Source organism: Barbus barbus (genome assembly GCF_936440315.1).
Source record: "Barbus barbus genome assembly, chromosome: 9".
NCBI classification, from domain to species: Eukaryota; Metazoa; Chordata; class Actinopteri; order Cypriniformes; family Cyprinidae; genus Barbus; species Barbus barbus.
In genome coordinates, this window is record NC_136737.1 from 421,057 (window position 1) to 439,942 (window position 18,886).

Consider the following 18,886-nt stretch of genomic DNA (forward strand, 5'->3'; position numbering starts at 1 on the left):
GCCCAAAGATGAATAAGTACTACACCACATATTGACTGTTGTCTGTAAATTTATATGTAAATAAAGCAAAATGCTTAGGCTTGTGACTCTAAGTCAGTTAAAAGTTGGTAACAATCTACAACAATAGTATACTGCAGCAGCTAATAAATGTTAACATATAAACATAAATCTATATAGTCTAGACTCCAGAGCAAGACATAAACATTGTTTATTACTTTTTTTATTAATTTATTTCAAAGGTACATGATGGGTGTGAATGCCATGATAGGTCAGATGAGCCTTCACCGTTGCCTGGATGAGTAACCTAAACTTCATAATACAAACATGAGCTCTCACTGTGCTATATTTATGATTTGTCCATATATGAACATGCTGTTTATAACTTTGAGAGTCATTATATCACCATGAAATAAGATTCGTATGTGCAGTGAACACTGAGGTTTAATTGCCCAATAAAAATCAGCCAGAGATATTATTTTTTAATTTGGAAGGACTGTTACCGTACATCTCTGGTAATTCCTCTAGGTTTTAATGCCCTGCTTGCCAAATTTTTCAAATTGCTAAATAGGAAGCTCACATTCCTGTCATCGAACTAGATATTACGGTAACACTTTATAATAGCGTTCAGTTGTAAGTCATTTATAAATGATTAGTTAATACTGAACTAATTATTTCATGATGCTATTTTTTAAAGATAATGTATGACAGATTTGTAAATCGTTAGCATACTACTTAATCATTTGTGAATGTATACTCATGTTTTGTAAATGATTAGTTCATCATTATCTAATCACTTGTAAATGATTTATAAATTAATCTACAAAACAGATAAAAATATTAACATACCACTTATTAATCATCTATGAACGCATAGTCATGTTTTGTTAATGATTAGTTCATCATTAACTACTTACTTGTAAATGACTTGTAAATGAATTAACAAAACATACACAAATTATTAGCATATCACTTATTAATCACTTTTGAATGTTTTGCAAATGATTAGTTCATCGTTAACTAATCACTTATAAATGACTTACAACTGAACGATATTATAAAGTGTTACCGATATGACGTCCAGTAAGCTCTTTGTGATTCTGATAAAAGATAAAAGAATTTAAATGTGTCCAGAAGTTGCCATTATATGCAAACACTGTTACTTGACTGTATTTGCAATTGAAGAGGAAATAATATGGATGCTAAATGTCCAAAAACAAATATTAGAACTTGCCGAACACAGGAATTAATCTGATGAAACAAAATGTAAGAATGGTAAATGACATCATATGCTTTAGCAATATCAATTGTTTTGTAATAAATAGTTGGTCAAAACATAAGTTGTATATTACCTTTTATCAAAAGTAAAAACTTTTAGTCATCACATTGTGTCAGTCTTGCTGTCACCTCTAAAATTAAATAGCAGTAGCAGCAGACTGCTTCTTCACATCTGAACCAAGATCCTCCTCTTTGCCAAGATTGAAATAAGATGCAACATTGAAATAAGACCTCAGTGACATCAAATTAAACATTGTAAACTAACAAAAACACACAAGAAAGCTTACATTAAAAAGAAGAAACACAATGTGAAAAAAGCAGACTGTCAAACCTTTATACCATATAAGTGTATTATACAAATGTCTATAATTAATGTGTTATTGCTTTAAAATTAAAACATATCAACATCATGAATATAAGTATAAAAAGATTGTTCAGTTGATGTAAACCATGAAAATTATTAAAATATCACATGCTCCAGCAAACCAAAAAAACAAATGAAGGACAACATGTTGCTATTTTCCACAAGGACGTAGATACATCACCATAAACCAAGTAGAATAACATGACCAAATCCAGTTGTACAGTTTAGCTGAGTGTTCAGTAAAGACACTATATAAGTGGCAGCCTCTTATTGCAGCACAGTGGCCCATCGAAGGTGGAAGGTGGGTGAGTTAAACCATCTATCTATCTATCTATCTATCTATCTATCTATCTATCTATCTATCTATCTATCTATCTATCTATCTATCTATCTATCTATCTATCTATCTATCTATCTATCTATCTATCTATCTATCTATCTATCTATCGATCTACAGTGTATATGTGTGTGTGTGTGTCTGTGTGTGAGACTAGTCATTTACATTTTTTTTTTCCAGAATCCTGAACTTGACAGCTGCAATTTATATCTGAGCATAATACAAGGTAGATAACTTACCACCAGATGGTGACAATATGATCTGTTTGGAGGTTTCACTGTTTGGAATGTATTAGGAGAGTTTGAGTTAAAAGTTAGACAATGACAATCAAAAAGTGAATCTAAGTCTATCAGTATGGTGATGTCAGTTCTGCTCTACAGAGAAGTGCCATTATGGGAGATAGTGAAATGGAGTGTTTTGGCCCGGCGGCAATTTACCTCCGGAAGCCAGAAAGAGAGAGACTCGAGGCTCAGACCACCCCTTTTGATGCCAAAACAGCGTTCTTCGTGACAGATGCAGCTGAGATGTACCTCAAAAGTACTCTCGTTAGCAGAGAGAGTGGCAAAGCTACCGTCAAAACTCACTGTGGGAAAGTAAGTATCATAGAGTAAACAAATAAAACAAAAAAACTATTTCATATGTTACTGTGCTTGAGTTCAGAGGTTAAAGTTTTTCACTTAAATAGTGTAGAAATGTGTGTACAAAAAGTCTAAACAATGTTCATTACAGACTGTCACAGTAAAAGAAGATGACATCTTCCCCATGAATCCTCCCAAGTTTGACAAAATGGAGGACATGGCCATGATGACCCACCTCAACGAGCCTGCTGTGCTGTATAACCTCAAAGAGCGTTACGCAGCATGGATGATCTATGTAAGTAAACCATAATTTATTCCTGAAATAGAGCAGCAACATTGTAAAACTGGATGATCTCTGTTTCAGACCTACTCTGGCTTGTTCTGCGCTACTGTCAATCCATACAAGTGGCTCCCAGTGTACGACGCAGTTGTTGTGGCTGGATACAGAGGCAAAAAGAGGATTGAAGCCCCACCTCACATCTTCTGCATCTCTGACAACGCCTACCAGTTCATGCTCACTGGTAAGTGGATTCCATCAGTCTCAACAAATAACAGTTAAAAAGAGAATGAAAAAATACACTTTATAATAACATGTGTGAAGTAATAGTGTAGAATTTATTGTCTATAAATTGCTGTTTTGACAGAGTTCATAGTATGTATAAATGAAAGAGGACTGATGTTTTTTATCCTTAGTTAACAGCTACTTAGTAAAGGATATCTAAATGAGGTTTTTAAGCTGAGGAAAATGAGTGGTACAGTTCAAATCCATGTTTATTTAGTAAGTGCTAAATCAAATAAAACCATTATTTTGCATTATTGTATAAAAAATTACATTCTTCTATATGCACTTATATGAATAAATAAATGAAATGTTAAGTTTAGGATATAGCCTATTAATCTAATACCAATGCCAAAAAAAAATAACAAAAACTTCACAAACACTTTATAGCTTCAAGTTAATATAGAGTGCTACGAATTTTAGAAATCCTGTTAACATTTTACGATTTCATTTCAGATCGTGAGAATCAGTCTGTCCTGATTACGTGAGTAAATAAATATTCTTCTGCTGACACAACCTGAAGCTTTTCAAATATAATTGTAAATCAATAAAATATTTATGACTAAATGATGATCTTGTATTAATCTCCAGTGGAGAATCTGGTGCAGGAAAGACTGTGAACACAAAACGTGTCATTCAGTACTTTGCAACTGTTGCGATGTCTGGTCCAAAGAAGACAGAGCCTGTCCCTGGAAAAATGCAGGTTAGTGAATACGTATTCTAGACAATGTTATTAATGACTGTGTTTGTAATTCACCTCATGACTACCCACTGTCCTACAATTACATCTAGGGATCACTGGAGGACCAGATCATTGCAGCCAACCCTCTGCTGGAGGCTTATGGTAATGCCAAGACTATAAGGAACGATAACTCCTCTCGTTTTGTAAGTTACACCTATTGACCATCATTAATAACATCATAACATTTCAATCACAATTTCAAAGCAGGCAAACAGTTGAGCCTTTATCAATGATTTCAATCTAGGGTAAATTCATCAGGATTCACTTTGGGACCACTGGTAAACTGGCCAAAGCAGATATTGAAACTTGTGAGTCAACACTGTTTTAAGCCAAACATTTTATTTTGAGGCTTAAGACGTGGGTTAATCAACTGAACACGTCTATTTTCCTCTTTTTGTTTCTTTTTCTTGCAAAGATCTGCTGGAAAAGTCAAGAGTGACATTCCAGCTGTCAGCTGAGAGGAGTTACCACATCTTCTACCAGCTCATGACTGGACACAAGCCAGAGCTGCTCGGTGAGAAATCTACAGGATTGTGTGCTTCAGTTATTTCTTTGTTTGAAAGCACTGTTAACATGCTGCACATCAACTCTTTATAGAGGCCCTGCTCATCACCACCAACCCTTATGACTATCCAATGATCAGCCAGGGTGAAATCACGGTCAAGAGCATCGATGACGTGGAGGAGTTCATTGCCACAGATGTATGTGGACAACTGCATTATTATTAGTAGAAGTTTTTAGAATTTTTAGATTCTATGTAATATATCTGAGCAAACAAACATCAGAAAAACACCAGCTTGAACTGAATACTGCATGACACAGTATAAAATACCCTTCTTTTTTGACTCCAATAAACAATGTGATTTATTTGGTCGGTGTAAAAACAGACTGCCATTGACATTCTGGGCTTCACTGCTGATGAGAAAATCAGCATCTACAAACTGACAGGTTCTGTGATGCATCATGGGAGCATGAAGTTCAAACAGAAGCAGAGAGAGGAGCAGGCCGAACCTGATGGCAATGAGGGTGATAAAAGTTTAGCACATATTAACTTATAAACATTCACTTAATTAGCAACAATAATGCATAAAACTCTGCTTCCTTAGCGGCTGATAAAATCGCCTACCTCATGGGCCTTAACTCTGCTGACATGCTGAAAGCTCTGTGTTACCCCAGAGTGAAGGTCGGGAATGAGATGGTGACCAAAGGCCAGACAGTACCACAGGTGATGACTTTATCAACACATATAACTTATGGATACAGTGAGAAATGTCTCAGACATAGTCATCATGAGAGACCTTTGAATTTCTCAGGTAAACAATGCAGTCTCGGCTCTCTGCAAGTCTGTCTATGAGAAAATGTTCTTGTGGATGGTCGTCCGTATCAATGAGATGTTGAACACAACGCAGCCTAGACAGTTCTACATCGGTGTGCTGGACATTGCTGGATTTGAGATCTTTGATGTGAGAATTAGTCATTAATGACTCTGAAAGAATCAAGACATAAACGATAACAGTCAGTAATATAACAGGCAATAATTGCTTCTGTTGATTTATCAGTACAACAGCTTGGAGCAGCTTTGCATCAACTTCACAAATGAGAAACTGCAACAGTTCTTCAACCATCACATGTTTGTTCTGGAGCAAGAGGAGTACAAGAAAGAAGGCATTGAATGGGAGTTCATTGACTTTGGTATGGACTTGGCTGCCTGCATTGAGCTCATTGAGAAAGTAAGAGGATATTCAGTAAATTAAAATAACTATTCTCACTGTGCCTGTACTTGAGTGTGAATATTTCTTCAACAGCCAATGGGCATCTTCTCCATCCTTGAAGAGGAGTGCATGTTCCCCAAGGCTACAGACACAAGCTTTAAAAACAAGTTGCATGATCAGCATCTGGGCAAATGTGCAGCTTTCCAGAAGCCCAAGCCTGTCAAAGGTAAGCCAGAAGCCCACTTCTCTCTGGTGCACTACGCTGGTACTGTGGACTACAACATTACTGGATGGTTGGAAAAGAACAAGGATCCACTGAACGACTCTGTTGTGCAACTTTACCAAAAGTCATCGCTCAAAGTGCTGGCCCTCCTGTATGCCAGTGTTGCAGGTGCAGAAGGTACAAACATCTGCATTTCCTCAATTCCTTTGTGTTTTCATTATGTACAAGAGACCTGCTTATACAAAAAAAAAGACAAAAAAGAACAAGATCACCAGAATGCAACAAACTATGTGATCACAGATTTTAGAGTTTCAAAATATGAAGTATATCTATGCAAGATGACAATTAGATTTAACAAGACGTAAATAGAGAATTTTTGAAGGGGTTAATGGAAAGCAACACAAGATTAAAAAAAAAAAAACTTCTGTCATTGATATGAAACAGAGGGAGGTGGAAAGAAAGGAGGCAAGAAGAAGGGTGGTTCCTTCCAGACGGTGTCTGCACTTTTTAGGGTAAACAGATTCTCTCTCTTCAAATCAAATTCAAATTTTATTTGTCACATACATATACATACATAGAACATAGAACTATCTTAATAAAGTTTGTGAAATTTTTCAACATTACAGATTAGATTAATTACAAACGTTTCCACAGGAGAACTTGGCTAAGCTGATGAGTAACCTAAGGAGCACTCACCCTCACTTTGTGCGCTGCTTGATTCCTAATGAGTCCAAGACTCCAGGTAATCTTGATCCTTGAAGACTCAAATGCATCACAGTTTTGAAAAAATGTCTGAAACCTTAAGAACATTTGCATTGCAGGTCTGATGGAGAACTTCCTGGTTATCCACCAGCTCAGGTGTAATGGTGTGCTGGAGGGTATCAGAATCTGCAGGAAGGGTTTCCCCAGCAGAATCCACTACGGTGACTTCAAGCAGAGGTAAAGAGATCTTTTTGCAACTTCTTACTTAGAGATGATGCATCACCTAAGCTTCACTTCCTTACATGTTTCACAGGAATATGACTATTCCCTAAATGTCCTCTAGATACAAAGTATTAAATGCTAGCATCATCCCTGAGGGACAGTTCATTGACAACAAAAAGGCTTCAGAGAAACTCTTGGGCTCTATTGATGTTGACCACACCCAATACAAATTTGGACACACCAAGGTGAGCTACTCAGCAAATACACCATTTGGACAAAACTATTTCAACTCTTTCCTTCTCATTTTTTATTCTGCTACAACACAATGACGTTGTAGAGAATTCAGTGCTTCCAAATGTACTGCAACAGTCTGAAGGAAGGTTTGAAGCTTTTGAATAGGGGTTCAAGTCTAGGCTTTGTGCCAGTCAAGTTATTCCACACCACACCAGTTTTTCCACAAGTTATTACCCCCAAAAATTATATATGGACCCCACTTTGTGTACTGGACACTGTCATGCCTCTCCAAACTGTTACATCAAAAAAGAAAGGACAGAATTCTCTCAAATGTCATTCTATAATATAGTATAGAACATAATAGATTTTTTTCCCATTGGAATTACTGGAACAGCCAAACTCAATTATTATTAGGGCCATATAGTGTATCATCTATGCTGAAAAGGACTTATTGGCTTATTCGACACTATACCACTAATATATTCCGAATGTTGTTGTAGGTGTTCTTCAAAGCTGGTCTGTTGGGTACTCTTGAGGAGATGAGAGATGAGAAACTAGCAACGCTGGTTACCATGACTCAGGCATTGTGCCGTGGATACGTCATGAGGAAGGAGTTTGTCAAAATGATGGAAAGGAGGTACAATGAACTTACAATAATGTTTGGAACACAACTGTTTAGTACCACAGAATGATAAAGACTGATTTACTGATTACAATTTACACAGGGAGTCAACTTTTTCCATCCAATACAACATCCGCTCTTTCATGAATGTCAAACACTGGCCATGGATGAAGTTGTACTTCAAGATCAAGCCTCTTCTGAAGAGTGCAGAGACTGAGAAAGAAATGGCAGCCATGAAGGAGAATTATGAGAAAATGAAAGAAGATTTAACAAAGGCATTAGCTAAAAAGAAGGAGCTTGAGGAGAAAATGGTGTCACTTATTCAGGAGAAAAACGATCTTCTACTGCAAGTAACATCTGTGAGTATTTCAGCTCTTACTGATCTCTATATGGATCCTATAGCTATAAACATAAGTCTTTAACTATGTCCATGTCAATGAACAGGACTCTGAAAACCTCTCTGATGCTGAGGAGAGATGTGAAGGGCTCATCAAAAGCAAGATCCAGCTCGAGGGCAAACTCAAAGAGACAAACGAGAGACTGGAGGATGAGGAGGAAATCAATGCTGAACTAACTGCCAAGAAGAGGAAACTGGAGGATGAATGCTCCGAGTTGAAGAAGGACATCGATGACCTGGAGCTTACCTTGGCAAAAGTGGAAAAGGAGAAACATGCAACAGAAAATAAGGTCAGTATTTCTTTTTTTACATATTCATATTGCAGATTGTGATTTAGGCCTCTGAGAATGAAACCAATAATCAATGTTTCCATTTAGGTGAAAAACCTGACGGAGGAGATGGCCTCTCAGGATGAGAGTATTGCCAAGCTGACTAAAGAGAAGAAAGCCCTACAAGAGGCACACCAGCAGACTCTTGATGACCTTCAGGCAGAGGAAGACAAAGTCAACACTCTGACTAAAGCTAAGACAAAGCTTGAGCAGCAAGTCGACGATGTAAGATGTTTGGCATGAGAATAAGACTATGAATCAACAAGAAATAAAATGTTTTGCTCTATACCAGATATTAATGCTCCAGTTTCTATAACAAAAGCTTGAGGGCTCACTGGAACAAGAGAAGAAGCTCCGTATGGACCTTGAGAGAGCCAAGAGGAAGCTTGAGGGTGATCTGAAACTGGCCCAGGAGTCCATAATGGACCTGGAGAATGACAAACAGCAATCAGACGAGAAGATCAAAAAGTGAGTAGATGTCTGTCTTTACACAATTACACATTTAACAAAAAGTATTTTTAAAATACACTGCCACTTATCTCCCACAGCCACCTACAGTAGCTTTGAGGTCCAAAATATCCACTTAAACTGTCCTCAAACTCGTAACTGTGACCCCGATTCTTAAAAAAAAAAAATCACTTGACGCAGCAATTTATGCAAACTATAGACCCATCTCTAATTAATTCTATTTCTGATATCTTTCAGTCTGGCTTTAAAACCCTGCACAGCACTGAGTCTGCACTCTTGAAAGTTTTTAATGATATCTTATTGACCACGGACGCCGGTGATACTATGGCATTCGTGTTATTAGATTTGAGATCAGCTTTTGACTTTGTGGACCACAGGATTCTTTTATCCCGGCTTGAACATTCATTCGGCATTTCGGGTACAGTTTTGAAAAATTCAATCTTTCCTGTCAAATAGAAGTGATGTGCTCTTTCATCCTCGTTGGCACGACTTGCTTGCGGTGTACCCCAGGGATTGATTTTAGCACCATTGTTATTTTCGCTGTATATGCTACCTCTGGGTTCTATTAAGATTTGGGATATTGTACCACTGCTATGCAGATGATACACAACTCTATATACCCATAAAACATAATGATACCTCAGCATTTAAAAGACTGGAAGCCTGTTTGCAAGAAATCGAAGTGTGGCTCACTAATAACTTTATGTTACTCAACGACAATAAAACCCAAATCATTCAATTTGGGCCACAAGATCACTCAGGTGGAAAATCCTTTGACCTTGACACACTTACTCCATATCTTACCTCAGATGTCAAGGATCTTGGTTTCCACCTTGATAACAGTCTCAAATTAGACAAACAAATTAATACAATAGTTAGTACCAGTTTTTATCATATTCGTCGGTAGGCCAAAGTCAAACCTTTCTTAAACTGGAAAGGTTTTGAAACTGCTATTCACACGTTTATTTTCACACGTCTCGACTACTGTTATTTTATTTATTTATTTTATTTTATTTGTTAGGGACAGATACAATAAACATGCTGAGATGGAACTGATACAACAGTCATCCCATGCACGTACCATAGTGCTTATAGCCAAAGCTAATTCGCAACACTTGTCCCTAGAAGGGCTTTTACAAATTACAATTACAAGAAAAAACAACAAATAGTACACACATTTATAATACTAATACCCTAAACATGACTACAGGTTTGTTGATGTATCAACCAAGAGTTTGTGGCTTTTTAAAAATAATTATAATTTACAGTAGATTTTAAATAATCAGGCAACGAATTAAAAAAATGTCACACCTTTCACTGAGAGAGCAGTCTGAGCAAATGATGTTTTACAATGTTTAACTCTACAATTTCCACTAGATGCCGCTCTAGTGGATCTACTGCTTCCCTGTAATCTCACAAAAAAATTACATAAAGACATAGGAGCAAGTCCATTTAAACATTTAAACACAAGCTTTACATAATGAAAAAAGACAAAGTGAGCAAAGCTCAAAATCTTAAATTTACTAAGGATCTGACAGTGATGGTATCTTATTTGCTTTCTATCTAAAACTTTCAAGGCTCTATTATAGAGGCATTCAACCTGATTAGTTATGCATTGATTTGTCTGAGACCAAATAGATAATCCATATACCATATGTGATAATATCATCGAATTCAAAAACAAAAAAGCATGGTCATATGTTAGACAATTTCTTATTATTCTAAAGCTGGCAAGATTTGCCTTAAGTAAAGTCGTGACGTATTGTCAAGTATGGTGACCCATACTCGAAATTGGTGCTCTGCGTTTAACCCATCCAAGTGCACACACACAGCAGTGAGTAGTGAACAAATGCACACACACACACACACACACACACACACACACCGTGAACACACACCCGGAGCAGTGGGCAGCCATTTATGCTGCGGCGCCCGGGGAGCAGTTGGGGGTTCGGTGCCTTGCTCAAGGGCACCTCAGTCGTGGTATTGAGGGTGGAGAGAGCGCTGGACATTCACTCCCCCCACCTACAATCCCTGCCGGCCGGGGACTCGAACCCGTAACCTTTCGATTACGAGTCCAATTCTCTAACCATTAGGCCACGACTTCCCCAATTGTTTTACATAACTTTTTAACATGACTTTTAAAATTGAACTGAGAATCTAAAATCATACCTAGATATTTTTCTTCTGATACTTGTTCTATAATCTCATCTTTAATTCTAATGTTTAATGACTCTGTTACCGATAATTTTGTTATTGAGAAACATATGGACTTTGTCTTCTTAGTATTTAAGGTTAAAAAAGAGGCATCAAGCCAAGCTGACACTTTCTCCAAATTTCTTGATAATTTTTCTTAAATTTCCACACAATTCCTACCAGATACATAGATGACCGTGTCATCAGCATACATTTGAAGACTTGCATTAGGGCATATTTCTGGAAGATCATTAATATAAATACTAAAAAGAATTGGACCCAAAATTGTTCCCTGAGGAATTCCTATATCGATATTATGAGGACTTAACATTATTAATGATAACACTTTGTTCACGACCCTTTAAATACGAATCAAACCATAACAAAGATTGCTTTGATATATTATACTTTGTCATTTTTGAAATCAAAATATTATGGTTTACGGTATCAAATGCCTTTTTCAAATCCAGGAAGACTGCACCAACTTTACATCCTTTATCAAGTGACCGCTTAATATTTTCTAATAATAAGCAAGTACCTGTTTCTGTAGAATAATTATGTCTAAAACCAAATTGTAAAGGGTGTAAAAGATCATTATTCTCCAAGTGATGCAAAAATTGCTCTGATACAACCTTTTCCAGCACTTTGGACAGAACTGGAAGAAGGCTAATTGGTCTATAATTAACCATGTCATCTGTATTCCCGGATTTTATAAAAAAAAAAAAAAAAAAAAAAGACAATGTCAAGATTATATATATATCTTTAGAATATGTAGTATTTAATTCATTAATAATTATCATAATTACAGATTGATCCACTTCCTGAATATCAAATAATTTAACATTATCCTCCATATTTTCAAATTGATTTGCATCTTGAGCCACATCTATGTACTGCCTATTCTTTGTATGTCAAGTCAAGTCAAGTCACCTGTATTTATATAGCGCTTTTAACAATACAGATTGTGTCAAAGCACTTAACAGTATCAAATTAGAGGATAGAGTGTCAGTAATGTATAATAATAAGATTAAACACTCAATTTTCAGTTAAAGGCATTTCATTATTCAATTCAGTGATGTCATTGTCTAGCTCAGTTTAGTTTAAATAGTATCTGTGAAATCAAATTGACGATAATCGCTAGATTATCTTGTTGGGTTACCCCTCTCTTCCATTTCTCGCCTTCAAATGGTCCAAAATGCGACTACCCGTCTACTCACAGGAAGTCGCAAATGAGACCATATCACACCAATTCTATGCACATTGCATTGGCTACCAGTCCAATATCGAATCAACTACAAAATTCTGTTATTTGTCTACAAAGCTCTTAACAACTTAGCTCCGAGGTATCTCTCTCTGACTTACTCACCATCTATAACTAGGTCACTTAGATCCCAAGATGGCCGTCTTCTGCGAATACCACGATCTCGCCTGCAACGCAGGGGCGACAGAGCCTAGTAGCTGGTCCTAAGCTATGGAATAGCCTGCCATTATCTGTCTGAACTGCCGTTAGCCGAATTCAAATCTAGGTTAAAAACACATATTTTTTCTTGTGCTTTTAATTCTCTGTAATGTGTGTTTATTTGCTTTTATCCTTACTGTATTTTATTTTTGCTTTGTACAGCACTTTGGCCAACAAAGGTGGAATTTAAACGTGCTTTAGAAATAAATTGAATTGAATTGTATTTTGCACATTTTACAAAACACTACTTTAAAAACAGGAAGGACTTTGAGATAAGTCAGTTTCTCAGCAAGATTGAGGATGAACAGACTTTGGGAGCACAGCTTCAAAAGAAGATAAAAGAACTTCAGGTAACTCTAACCCTAATAATTTCTATGTGAAACTGAAGTAGTTGAATATCTGGGAAAACCCGAATGATCAATATCACTGCATAAATACGTTTTCTTTATTTATTTAGGCCCGTATTGAAGAGCTGGAAGAGGAAATTGAGGCAGAGCGAGCTGCCCGTGCTAAAGTGGAGAAGCAGAGAGCTGATCTCTCCAGGGAACTTGAAGAGATCAGCGAGAGGCTTGAGGAAGCTGGAGGTGCCACTGCTGCCCATATTGAGATGAATAAGAAGCGTGAAGCTGAATTCCAGAAGTTGCGTCGTGATCTGGAAGAGTCTACCTTGCAGCATGAAGCTACAGCTGCAGCTCTCAGAAAGAAGCAGGCAGACAGTGTGGCTGAACTCGGAGAACAGATCGACAACCTCCAGCGGGTCAAGCAGAAGCTGGAGAAGGAGAAGAGTGAATACAAGATGGAGATTGATGACTTGACAAGCAACATGGAGGCTGTGGCTAAAGCAAAGGTAATATCACTAGAGGATAGTTAAATACAAAAGCATCTTTACAAACATATGTATATAATTTTGGATTTCTTTAGGCTAATTTAGAGAAGATGTGCCGCACCCTGGAAGACCAGTTGAGTGAAATCAAGGCCAAAAGTGATGAAAATAGTCGTCAGCTGAATGACATTATTGCACAACGTGCAAGACTACAGACTGAAAATGGTAAGACAGATAAAAAAAGCTCAAGAATTGAGTAAAAAGTTTCTGTTGTTATATGTCATGGTAACATCTGTAACCTGTTTCTAAGGTGAATTTAGCCGTCAACTGGAAGAGAAAGAAGCTCTTGTTTCACAGCTAACTAGAGGAAAACAGGCTTATACGCAGCAAATTGAGGAACTCAAAAGACATATTGAGGAAGAAGTCAAGGTAGAGTTACACATTTTTTTTTTTTTTTTTTTTTATCTAAACCATTCTATAGATGGTAGACTGTTAAAAAACTCAAAATATGCTGCCTTACAGGCCAAGAATGCTCTGGCCCATGCGGTTCAGTCTGCCCGCCATGACTGTGATTTGCTCAGAGAGCAGTATGAGGAGGAGCAGGAGGCCAAAGCTGAACTCCAGCGTGGAATGTCTAAGGCCAACAGTGAGGTGGCTCAGTGGAGAACCAAATATGAGACTGATGCCATCCAACGCACTGAGGAGCTTGAGGAATCCAAGTAAATACAGCAAAGAACAATGTCTTCGACACCCTACATTTACTATCACAAATATTATTAAGATTTCATAATTTCATACCAATTTCTACAGAAAAAAGCTTGCCCAGCGTCTGCAGGATGCCGAGGAATCTATTGAGGCAGTGAACTCCAAGTGTGCCTCTCTGGAAAAGACCAAACAGAGACTGCAGGGTGAAGTAGAAGACCTCATGATTGATGTGGAGAGGGCAAATGCATTGGCTGCCAACCTTGACAAGAAGCAGAGAAATTTTGACAAGGTGAGAAAATATGGATCACCTATAAACCTAAATCTTGAACCTAATTAACAATGACTACATTTCTTCTTTAGGTCCTAGCAGAGTGGAAACAGAAGTATGAGGAAGGTCAGGCTGAACTAGAAGGTGCTCAGAAAGAAGTTCGTTCTCTCAGCACTGAGCTTTTCAAAATGAAGAACTCCTTTGAAGAAGCTCTTGACCACCTTGAGACGCTGAAGAGAGAGAACAAGAATCTGCAACGTAAATTACACTTTTATTTGCAAAACAATGATTAAAGTGAAAAAACAGTGATGTGATGTGTGGCCAAGTATGGTGACCCATACTCGGAATTTGTACTCTGCATTTAACCCATCCAAGTGCACACACACCCGGAGCAGTGGGCAGCCAATGCTGTGGCACCCGGGGAGCAGTTATACTGCCCCCCCCAAAAAACAAAAAAAAACATAAGCATTACAACAGTAGGCTTTCCTGTAGCTCAAATAGTAGAGCATGGCGCTAGCCACGTCAGGGTCATGGGTTCGATTCCCAGGGAAAGCAAGAGCTGATAAAATGTAAAAACTGTAACTTGAATGCAATGTAAGTCGCTTTGGATAAAAGCGTCTGCTAAATGCATAAATGTAAAAATGTAATGTAACTGTAACAGTAATTTTTCTGCTTTTTAAACCCTTTTAGATGAGATTTCTGACCTCACTGAGCAGCTTGGAGAGACTGGAAAGAGTATTCATGAGTTAGAGAAAGCCAAGAAGACAGTGGAGTCTGAGAAATCAGAGATCCAGACTGCACTTGAAGAGGCCGAGGTGCCATTTTTTTCTACTGTATTAACATGATACCAATACTTGGATAATATTAAAACACTGAATATGGAGTACGTCAAAAGCTTAAATGATAAAATTCTGCTAATTATTTCCTTCTTAATCTCTCGTAAATGTACTGCCATGAAATACAGAGGCTACAGTATGTGTTGACAATAAATTTTAAAAGAAAGTTTTTGCATTTGTCCTTGTAGGCCACCCTGGAGCATGAAGAGTCCAAGATTCTTCGTGTGCAGCTGGAGCTGAACCAAGTGAAGAGCGAGATTGACAGGAAGCTTGCTGAGAAGGATGAAGAGATGGAACAGATCAAGAGGAACAGTCAAAGAGTGATCGATTCCATGCAGAGCACTCTGGACTCTGAGATTAGAAGCAGAAATGATGCCCTGAGAGTCAAGAAGAAGATGGAGGGAGATCTGAATGAGATGGAGATTCAGCTGAGTCATGCCAACCGCCAGGCTGCTGAGGCCCAGAAACAGCTCAGGAACGTCCAAGGCCAACTCAAGGTATCTTTCTGTAGATGGAGGAACATCAACACATCTAAAATATTTGATAATATGGATATGATATATGAATTAAATGAATCATGACAAACAAATAACAAAGAAAGAACATTGCCACAGGATGCCCAACTGCACCTTGATGAAGCTCTCAGAGGACAGGAGGAAATGAAGGAGCAGGTGGCCATGGTAGAGCGCAGGAATAACCTGATGCAAGCAGAGATTGAGGAGCTGAGAGCTGCACTGGAGCAAACAGAGAGAGGCCGCAAAGTGGCGGAGCAGGAGCTGGTGGATGCCAGCGAGCGTGTGGGACTGCTGCACTCACAAGTACAGAAAAACTATACTTGCAGCAAATTCAGGTTACATGATAACAGAGTTTTAGTTAAATGTGCACTAAATGACCTGCTTAAATCCCACAGAATACAAGTCTTATTAACACCAAGAAGAAGCTGGAGGCTGATCTGGTCCAGGTTCAAGGTGAGGTGGATGATGCAGTCCAGGAGGCCAGAAATGCAGAGGAGAAGGCCAAGAAGGCCATCACTGATGTGAGCACTTACATTCTGTTGCTCTGTTCTAAATCAAACAGTTATTTGACCATTTAGCCACATGTGGTAACAAAGGGACCCTTCATGGAAGGCATTTCTATCTATATTGATTAGTTAATTTTCATTGGCTTATCTTTCAGGCTGCCATGATGGCTGAGGAGTTGAAGAAGGAGCAGGACACCAGTTCTCACCTGGAGAGGATGAAGAAGAACCTGGAGGTGACTGTCAAAGACCTGCAGCACCGTCTGGATGAGGCTGAGAGTCTGGCCATGAAGGGTGGAAAGAAACAGCTCCAGAAACTGGAGTCCAGGGTAAATAACAAGCTAAATACAGACTTAGATGAACTGGCTATGGTAGAGATTTTACAGATGACAACATGACTCTCTACTGAAGGTGCGCGAGTTGGAGGCTGAAGTTGAAGGTGAACAAAGACGTGGTGCAGACGCTGTGAAAGGAGTGCGCAAATATGAAAGAAGAGTGAAGGAGCTCACCTACCAGGTAAAACTAAACAGAATTTGGAAATTTTAGACTTTTCATTATAATTAAAAAATTGTCATTATAAATTAACAATATTTACACCCAAAGACTGAGGAAGACAAGAAGAATGTGAGCCGACTGCAGGATCTGGTAGACAAGCTGCAGCTGAAAGTGAAGGCCTACAAGCGCCAGGCTGAAGAAGCTGTAAGTCTAATGTCAAATGTCTCGAGTGTGAGGTTTAGACATTTTCTATTCACTACATTCAGTGTCATGAGTGCAATGCTCTGAAAGGGGTTGGATATCTTGTGTTATCCTAACAGGAGGAGCAGGCCAACACTCATCTGTCCAGGTACAGGAAGGTGCAGCATGAGCTGGAGGAGTCTCAGGAGCGCGCTGACATCGCTGAGTCCCAGGTCAACAAGCTGAGAGCCAAGAGCCGTGAGGCTGGAAAGGTAACAACAGATGATGATTATGTAGAGAAAAGTGACTTTCTATGCATAACATCTTAAAAAATATTTTTAACAAAATCTAATTATATTATTTTGCATTTTCAAGACTAAAGATGAAGAATGAAGACAGTAAACTACACCTACAAGCAAGCATATAATATGACTGACTTGAGTTCTCTCTTTGTCCATTAAAATGGCACATTTGGACTTTGTTCTCCATTATTTTTTCCACTTTCAAACTTTATCACATACTCAATTGCTGTTTTAAGAGACAACTCATGAGGCATGATGTGGTAAAGAACACAAATGTAGTTTACTGAAATTGCAAAAGTAACAAAAAGAACCCAAAAACAAAGAGGAGGGGAAAAAAAACAGGAAACAGAATGAACTTCATAACAAAAATATGAACTTGTCCTTGTATGTCGCTTTGGATAAAAGTACCTGCTGTGTGCATAAATGTAAATGTCTTGGAATAACCCACAAGGTCACTGGACATAAGAACACAGAACACAAAATAATTCAGAAGAGACAAAAGAAAATAGGAATATTTATACACTGTAAAAAATGGCATTACATGAAACAATGACAACAGAGGAAATATCAGAATATCAGAAAAAGCAAAACAACTAAAAAGCTTCAAAATAAGAGCACAAGCAATATTTAAGGCACTTGTAGAACCTGTAGATCATTTGCTTTGTCCCAAATCAGGGATTTCAATTGTTACAGTGCTTCATTTTCTTCTTGGCTCAGGTTTGCTTTCAAAAGGCAACATTCCAAAGCATAGAAAAATGTATGTATATTATGTGAGTAAATTTGTTCTCTCATTGGTCAGAACGTACATGTTTATGTTCTGGGATTCCACTCTTGAAGGCATCCATCAACATTCAACATGGACTGACATGCTGGTTTATTATGTTTTTTATCTGCAGTTGTCCTTACACACACTTTTAAAAATGTATATAAGCCTTCAATCATGCTCTAACTGATTTTCATGTAACATTTCCCATCATGAATTATAATACACCTTGGTTTGTCAGTCCATTGGGTCGGATTGCTTTCACAACATATCCAAATCTCTCAAGAGTTTGCTTTCAGTCATTTATTATCATAATAAGCGCGGTCTCTGTGCTGTGATGCGCTCAGAATCCAGATTGAAAATTGTCCAGGTATCCATTTGAGTTTAAGCAGTTGTTCAGCTGATTAAAAACTACATTTTCAATAATCTTACCTATGAAAGGAAGATTTGATATGGGTCTATAGTTGCTCAACATTGTGTTATCAAGATTGCGCTATTTCAGAAGGGGCTTAACAACTGCAGTTATAAGGGAGTTTGGAAAAGTCCCAGAAAGAAGTGAGGTGTTCACCACTTCTAAGAGGTCTGCTTCTAAACAGTTAAGCACACTTTTGAAAAAAGATGTGGGAAGTGAGTCAATATAGCAGGTTGATGATTTGAGCTGCTGAACTATTTCTTCTAAAATTTTGCTATCAATTGCTTCAAAAACAGACATAGTCACTTCTTTTTGAAATTGCGGTTGAATCGGTGTGACCTCTGCATAACTGGAAGATGTGCCAATCTCCTTTCTGATATTATTGATCTTTTCAGAAAAGAAGGAAGCAAACTCATTGTATTTGCTGTTGGAGAGCATTTCACTGGAAATCTGACTTGGGGGTTTGTTAGTCTCTCAACAGAATCAAAAAGAGTGCAAGTGTTGCTTAAGTTACTGTTTATAAGGTTTGAGAAGAAGGTCTGTCTAACTGTGACTAGATCCACATTGAAAGCATGAACGGTGTGCTAAAGTGAATTTCAAGTTTTGTCTTCCGTCACATCCACTCAGCTTTTCTGCATTGTCTTTTCATACTCTGAACTGCTGTT

The 18,886-nt window shown here is 37.9% G+C and overlaps 1 protein-coding gene across 1 annotated transcript; it reads left to right on the top strand.

Annotated features, from left to right (window-relative positions):
- The first annotated feature begins 1,916 nt into the window (after window positions 1-1,916).
- LOC306874442 (myosin heavy chain, fast skeletal muscle-like) lies at window positions 1,917-17,225 on the top strand. Its single transcript, XM_079424491.1, has 41 exons — window positions 1,917-1,944; window positions 2,157-2,202; window positions 2,357-2,569; window positions 2,706-2,849; window positions 2,919-3,075; window positions 3,570-3,597; window positions 3,705-3,816; window positions 3,906-3,998; window positions 4,100-4,163; window positions 4,271-4,369; window positions 4,453-4,556; window positions 4,743-4,881; window positions 4,962-5,080; window positions 5,169-5,318; window positions 5,415-5,585; window positions 5,661-5,967; window positions 6,235-6,302; window positions 6,445-6,532; window positions 6,612-6,729; window positions 6,836-6,959; window positions 7,449-7,585; window positions 7,674-7,929; window positions 8,015-8,257; window positions 8,345-8,521; window positions 8,619-8,764; window positions 12,679-12,769; window positions 12,877-13,266; window positions 13,341-13,467; window positions 13,553-13,671; window positions 13,765-13,961; window positions 14,053-14,236; window positions 14,308-14,473; window positions 14,906-15,030; window positions 15,240-15,548; window positions 15,666-15,869; window positions 15,962-16,087; window positions 16,228-16,398; window positions 16,481-16,585; window positions 16,673-16,768; window positions 16,885-17,016; window positions 17,120-17,225. The coding sequence occupies exons 3-41, from the start codon at window positions 2,369-2,371 to the stop codon at window positions 17,135-17,137; spliced, it is 5,805 nt and encodes a 1,934-aa protein (XP_079280617.1). The 5' UTR covers window positions 1,917-1,944; window positions 2,157-2,202; window positions 2,357-2,368; the 3' UTR covers window positions 17,138-17,225.
- Window positions 17,226-18,886: the final 1,661 nt, after the last annotated feature.

Coding starts and splice junctions, on each gene's coding strand:
- LOC306874442 (XM_079424491.1), top strand. CDS start 2,369: ATGGGAGATAGTGAAATGGAGTGTTTTGGCCCGGCGGCAATTTACCTC. Junction 3,076..3,569: donor CTACCAGTTCATGCTCACTG/GTAAGTGGATTC, acceptor ATTTCATTTCAG/ATCGTGAGAATCAGTCTGTC. Junction 13,672..13,764: donor ATATTGAGGAAGAAGTCAAG/GTAGAGTTACAC, acceptor GCTGCCTTACAG/GCCAAGAATGCTCTGGCCCA.